At 39.1% G+C, this 7,408-nt stretch overlaps 1 protein-coding gene across 3 annotated transcripts in view; it reads left to right on the top strand.

Moving 5' to 3' along the window:
* Azin1 (antizyme inhibitor 1) overlaps window positions 1-3,415 on the top strand; it is a 34,958-nt gene extending 31,543 nt beyond the window's left edge. For all 3 annotated transcript variants that reach the window (XM_042672929.1, XM_042672930.1, XM_042672931.1), the window contains 2 exons: window positions 352-566; window positions 1,089-3,415. In XM_042672929.1, the coding sequence (XP_042528863.1) occupies window positions 352-566; window positions 1,089-1,200 (327 nt within the window). In that variant the 3' untranslated portion in view covers window positions 1,201-3,415. The remainder of the gene's footprint in view (window positions 1-351; window positions 567-1,088) is intronic.
* Window positions 3,416-7,408: the final 3,993 nt, after the last annotated feature.

The raw sequence follows: 7,408 nt of genomic DNA on the forward strand, positions 1-7,408 counted from the left end.
TCTATTTACATCAAAGAGCACTAGCCTTGAGCACAAAGAGGCTCAGGGACAGTGCCTAGGCCCTGAGGTCAAGCCCTAGGACTGAGGAGGGAGGAGGAAGGGAAGAGGAAGGAAGGACTACAACCCTACAAGTGCCCCACTTTTTTGAGAACTTTTTTAAGATGGGAAGATGCCTTTAAATTTATATACTTTTCTGCCTGTATCCCTGCAGTTTGTTGCCTTCATATAGAGATAATGGCACCATTGATGCTTTAATGAGATCTAAATACCAAAAGTTACTCTTTATATACCCACAATTCAGTGCCTGCAACTGAGTAAAGTTTTTTAAAAACACATAAATTTTTTTCTTAGAAGTACAAGGAAGATGAGCCTCTGTTTACAAGCAGCCTTTGGGGTCCATCTTGTGATGAGCTTGATCAAATTGTGGAAAGCTGTCTTCTTCCTGAGCTGAATGTGGGAGATTGGCTTATCTTTGATAACATGGGAGCAGATTCCTTCCACGAACCATCTGCTTTTAATGATTTTCCGAGGCCAGCTATTTATTACATGATGTCATTCAGTGATTGGTAAGGTGATTTTTTTTTTTTAAAGAAGAATATTTGAAGTCACTTTTAAAATTAGCATATAAGGCTGGGGAGGTGGCTCAGTGGTAGAGCGCTTGCCTTGCATGCAAGGCCCTGGGTTCGATTCCCCAGTACCACATAAGCAAAAAAGAAAAAAGCCAGAAGTGGCACTGTGGCTCAAGTGGTAGAGCGCTAGCCTTGAACTGAAGAGCTGAGGGACAGCACCCAGGCCCAGAGTTCAGGCCCCACGACTGGACCCAAAAAATAAATAAAATTAGCATATATTAGTTGCATGAGAAGGATTTCACTATGGCTTCTCCACACACATATACAAGCCACTTCTGCTATACTCATTCTCTTTCATTAGTTCATAACTTCTTAATATATGTGATTTAAGGTAGTAAAAATGATCATCCTTAAGGGTTATTGCAAGGCTGGTTATTGTTCTATTTCATTGTCTTCTGTGATTGTATGGTCTTTGCAAACAATTAACTTCAGGCTGGCCTATTTTTTTCTTACATTTAGGTATGAGATGCAAGATGCTGGAATTACTTCAGACACAATGATGAAGAACTTCTTCTTTGCACCATCTTGTATTCAGCTAAGCCAAGAAGACAGCTTTTCCACTGAAGCTTAAACAGGCATTAATGCTTCTTTAGATCTGAAATTTCAGGTTAAGCTTGTCTGGTCTACATTCCAGTTTGGGGGGAAAAAAATTAAATCTATTCTATTATTCTCTTGGAAACAAAATTTAATAGTAATCGCTATTTGGGACCAGACAAAATCAGCTTCATCTATAATTCATTGGGGGCAAAATGGGGGATTAGATAATGTATCCAGATTTTAAACTTAACCAGTTTGTCCTACCCCTTAAGCATTTAAAATAAAATATGCAACAAAATGGATGACTTAGTGGAGATGGAAGCCCACTAATTGGGTTCCCCATTAAACCGTTTACATACAAGTACACAGTTTTTATACTAAGGATTCGTGTTATAAAGTCTTGTAAAGTTAATGTCTTTCACCCAGATATATCAAATGTCAGTGGAAGACCAGTGTGACTTCATTAGATACGTTTAGTGTATTTAGAATGTGTAAATTTGTGCTTTGAACTGTAGTTTAATAAATGTAAAATTGCATCATAGTATTTGTTGTATTTGACCTGATGTAACCCTTGTATGATTGCAATAAATTTTGTGTAGGTTTTACTGTTTTTTCAGGCTAAAACATGGGAAAGGGGCTAGCTAGCAAAGATAGTTTTGAAATAGATGTGTATATGGTCTGTTTTGAGGGTTAGTTTTCCTTATAGTCCACTTAAGTTTAGTTTGGCTCGGTATATTTTTCAGTTATTTAATTAGTAATTTAAGTAAAGTGTTTGGTAAATCATTGTGAAGTTCAGATTTATTATGGAGAGTTGATGTGCAGTAAGCATGATGTTTAAACAATTTTAACACCAAAAAATGTTAATCCTGTATAAGCCAATTGTAATAATTAATAGATGTTTCTGTATAGATAGAATGCATAGAGTACTTACCTTAGTAAATCTTTAAATCACAAGTCTTTGGCTGACACGGAAGACTCTATTAAATACTTACCTTGGGGGGAGGGAAATAAAATTGCAGAAAACTGCAGAGCACTAAAACTTAAAGAAGGGCTACATCTATATTCTGAAATCTGATGCTCTTTTGCACAGAATATTTAAATTCAGAATGTGGTGGGGGTGGGTTGAAGCACACTTACTTTCTTCAGTTTCTCAGTTGCAATGATTTCAAGGTTAGGATTTTCTTTGTTGGTTTGAACTATCCTATTAGTTTCTTGTTATTACCCATTTGTTCAGCTTAGCAATTACTTTTAATTCTTTTCGTATTAGACTTTAGTGGTGGTTGGGGGGAAGGGAGTTAGCATAACTAACCTGACAGTTTTGTCAGGAATTTGCTTTGTTCACTGCTAGTATATTAGTAATCCTAGATCTCAGAATCACAATAGTAATAATAATAAACTACAGGGGTCATTGTTAACTAATTTACTCTGTGTTCACAAGTGGAATTTCTGTCTTCCAAGAGGAAATGTGACTTCACTTTGGTGCCAATGGACAGAAAATTCTACCTGTGCTACATAGAACTTTGGAATGCACTTAAATATCTGGTTTTTACACCTTGATTTCAAGGTGGAGAGAAATTGATCATGAATCTCTAATTTAAATCTCAAACCAGTAGGTGCTTAATATTTTTGATTTGATTAAAGCCCATTTGAATATCATGGGTTCTTCTAGTTGAAAAAAAGAATTCAGGACCCCAATCCATTGCCATCTAATTGTCCTTGGACTTTCCCAAGGAATAGTATGGGGTTTTATGCAAAATTCCAAGCTACCATGTAACTTTTTTTTTTAACCTTAACAAGGAGGAGGAAATGTTCCCTATCCTCTTCATATATTGTGCACTGTTGTGGTCCATAAATGCCAAACCTTTTCAAAGATGGTACAACTTTGAGCCCTTGGCTTGACTATACAGGCTTGAATTTCCTGGCAATATCAATTTTGCCATTTTCTTAGGAGAGCTGTTTTATGTGAAACAGCTCAGAGTTGCAAATATTACATGGGAATGATATGGTAACTAAGAAATGTCTGTTGTATTTGGAGACTGCCATAAATCTGAAGTTTGAACCTATGTATTTCAATTTGGTATGCTAAAAAATACTGAATTAATGTAAAATCTTTTTTATATAATATTGTAATCTCAGTTCAAAACAACTGACAATATGAAACCCAAATGATTTCTATATATAGTAAATTGAAATGTAAAGGCAACTTGTGTGTGATTCTGAATACACAGATAAAATGTTTTTATTCCTCATCATGTTTTACTTTGGCTTCTATCATGAACTAGAGATGAAGTTTTAACATCAGTTGTGTATATTAGAAACAGTCTTTCAGCATCTTTGTTCTAAAGGAGATTGAATCTAGTGAAGTGATACTGGGAGTTACATATGGAGCAGTGATGAAGTCAGTGTACACGTATAAATTAAGCTAGGAAATACAGAATTCCACACAATAGCTACTGACACCATTTAGTAGATATCTGGGTTAGGCTAGTTACTTACTAAACTTGGCTTGGCTCTAAGAAGTTTTGGGGGGTTTTTTTTGTTTGTTTTGTTAGCCATAGGGCTTGAATGCTGGGCCTGAGTGCTGTCCCTGAGCTCTTTAGTTCAAGGCTAGTGCTCTACCACTTGAGCCACGGTGCAGCTTCCCATTTTCTGGTGTTTTATTGGAGATGAGTCTCATGGACTTTCCTGCCCAGGCTAGCTTTGAACTACGATCTTCAGATCTCAGCCTCCTGAGTTGCTAGGATTATAGACGTGAGCCATTGGCGCCCAGCCTCTAAGAAGTTTTCTGAAACTCTGTTTCAGAGTGTTTTGAAATACTTTGATCAACTGGGTAACTTGATAGATTGATTCAACAGTCGTTGATATTTTAAGACCCTTCTAGCAGGGGCTGGGAAGGTGGCTCAGTGGTAGAGCGCTTGCCTTGCAGGCATGAGGCCCTGGGTTTGATTCCTCAGCACCACATAAGCAAAAAGAAAAAAGCCAGAAGTGGCGCTGTGGCTCAAGTGGTAGAGCTCTAGCCTTCAGCTGAAGAGCTGAGGGACAGTGCCCAGGCCCCACAACTGGACCCCCCCCCTCCCAAAAAAAAAAAAAAGAAAAAGATGCTTCTAGCAGATACTCATTCTACTACTTCTGCCTTCTGCTTGAGTTTGAGGTTGGTGGATGGTAGAGGGGAGCAATGCCAGCACTGATGCCTAGCATTTAAATTGGTGACTTTATTTTTTATTTTTTTGTATGTCATGGGGCTTGAACTTAGGGCCTGGGTGCTATCCCTGAGCTCTTTCGCTGAAGACTAGCACTATACCACTTTGAGCCACAGCTCCACTTGCAGTTTGCTGGTGGTGAATTGGTGGATAAGATCTCACGGACTTTCCTACCCAAGCTGGCTTCTAATCATGATCTTCAAATTTCAGCCTCCTGTGTAGCTAGGATTATAAGCATGAGCCACCAGCGCCTGGCAGTGACATAATAACATCTTTCATTATTATCTTAAAATTATAGTAATTTGAGAACCATTTAAAACATGAAAAAATATTAGTCTTCTACATTCAAGTTTTGGGAAATAACATTTTCTCATCCATCCATCAAGGTATACAAAGCACTTTTAAAATATTTTTATTGTAAAGATACTGTATAGAGGGGTTACAGTTACACAAGCAAGGTAATGAGTCCATTTCTACAAAGCATTTTGCAAGTGTTTGCAGATGCAGATTTTCAGAGGGGTTACAGTTACACAAGCAAGGTAATGAATCCATTTCTACAAAGCATTTTGCAAGTGTTTGCAGATGCGGATTTTCATAATATAATAAATCTGGCCAGGGGCTGGGAATGTGGCTTAGTGGTAGAGTACTTGCCTACCATGCATGAAGCCCTGGGTTCAGTTCTTTAGTACCACATAAACAGAAAAGGCCAGATGTGGTGCTGTGGCTCAAGTGGTAAAATGCTATCCTTGCTCTTTGAATAGCCAGACTATGGAATCAGTACAATGTCTTGTCAACTGAAAGTGGGTAAAGTATGTATGTGGTGGATGTATATGTATGTATATATTACATAATATACACACTGTAGACAATTATTCAGCCATAGAGAAGGAAATTGCTCATTGGTAGGAAAATGGAGGAGGCAGTGATTGAAGTATTTTACTCTGAATATGTATGAAAATAGTGAAACCCTTTAAAAGAAAGGCTAAGAAACCCATAATGAGTAGGTTCAAAATACAGTACAAAAAGACTACAAGGAGACTAAACTACTTCTTAGATTTAACTTTATGAAGAATTTTAAAGGTATTCTGCTATCTAAAATTATTTTAAAAGAACTTCATATTTGGGCACTTGTGACTTATATCTGTAATCCTAACTTACTAAGAATATAAGATTCAGGGAATGGCAATTTGAGACCACCCTGGACTGAAGAGTCTTATATCCAAAATAACAGGCACTCAAGTAGTAAGTGCACTTGAGCACATAAACCAAGGAAGAGTGCTCTTATGTAATGCTATAACTTGGGATGACTCCTAAAAGTCATGCAAATTTGACCATGGAAAGGGGTTGGACACACAATATTCAGTATAACAACATCAGGAAACTAATAATAAAGTTAAAAATACAGACTAGGGACTGGAGCACCTTACACCGAAAACAAAAGGCAGTTTTTTAGTTATTGTCAAGTTGCAATAAACATGACATTGGAATATGCTAAGTGTGGATGGATTTGGCTGGTGATACATGTGAGCCGAAGTGTCACAGGCAGATATTTGAAGTGTTCTTTGACTTATATAAGGTAGAAACTAGGTAAGAAAGACAGTGGAGTGAGGGGGAGGGCAGCTTTAGGAATTGGATATAAAACAAGTACAAGTTAGTAAACGGTGCTAAAGTCTCTAGGATGACCATATTCGGCTTTGAAATTCCTAGAGACGGATTATAAGAATTCAAATTTTGAGCTGGGAAGGTGGCTCAGTGGTAGAGCGCTTGCCTTGCTTGCCTGAGGCCCTGGGTTCCATTCCCCAGCACCACATAAGCAAAAAGAAAAAAAAGCCAGAAGTGGCGCTGTGGCTCAAGTGGTAGAGCACTAGCCTTGAGTGAAGAGCTAAGGGACAGCGCCCAGGCCTAGAGTTCAGGCCCCACGACCGGACCCCCCCCCCCCAAAAAAAAATTTTTTTTTTCAAAAAAATGGTCTCAAAGTTCAGAATCCATAGGTTCCAAATTGAGGCTTATTTTCATTTCTACAGCGTAAAGCAGAGTTCCTCACAGCAATTTAGTTTCAACTGCTATCTGCCTGCCAGCTGGCTGCCTTTATAACAATGCAAAGGCCTCACCTCTGGGAGCCAATGAACTCTTGGCAGGTGGTGCCACTAGATGGTGCTCACGGATCAACTTTGATCATAACTGGGCTGTTAGAGCAACGTTCTTGGTATTCAGAGCTGATTTCACCTCTGAACTTCCCCAGTATCCCTGTCTCCCAGGCCTTGAATCACTGCATGCTTTTTGAGATGGGAAGGAGCCAGGATTCCTGCCGGGCTTCCTCCCTTCATCCCCGATTCCTGCACATGACTAGTTTATGCTATTGCAATCCAAACCCAAAATACAAGGGAACAATGCAGCAGAATGTGATGAGGTGAGGAGTGGAGACTGTAGAAGGGGTTCAGGTCTCAAGCAGTGTCATCAAAGACTAGAAAGTCAAGCTAGAAAAACCCAGGATATATGCTTTGGATGTAGCTCAGTGATATGGCGTGTCCTTGAATTCAATCCCCAATAGAAGAGGGGGGACTGGGGGCGTGGGGGCCTGCAGGGTGTAGCTCAATAGTAGAGTTCTTGCCTAGCATGGACAAGGCTCTGGATTCCATCACCAGCACTAACTAAGAAGCAACAGCAGAGGAGGAGGAAGGAAAAATAAATAAATGAGTATGTGGTGATTGAATGTTCAATTGGAGCACCAGCTTTTTGTAGTGGCAGTTTGATGCCTTCAAAGCAATTTAAAAAGTTAAGTAAGAAGGACTTTAATTGGGAGTGGGGCCCAGTGGTTGAGGTTCCATGACATAATGATTGGCATTGCTCAGTGGGAAGCTAGGGGGCTTTGACTCATTTCAGGCTTAAAGCAGGGACCACTTGATCTTGTATGGTTGTTAGAAGTAATTCTGAGAGCAGAAAAAGTTACCCTGACCAAGCAATCAAGGCAAAGGATCCCTCCCATAGAGTTCCTGCATCTCTTACCGTGGCCTTTCGAGTAGTTGTACATGTAACAAGCAA

This window comes from Dipodomys spectabilis, unplaced genomic scaffold (assembly GCF_019054845.1).
Source record: "Dipodomys spectabilis isolate Male_0828 unplaced genomic scaffold, ASM1905484v1 ptg000783l, whole genome shotgun sequence".
NCBI classification, from domain to species: domain Eukaryota; kingdom Metazoa; phylum Chordata; class Mammalia; order Rodentia; family Heteromyidae; genus Dipodomys; species Dipodomys spectabilis.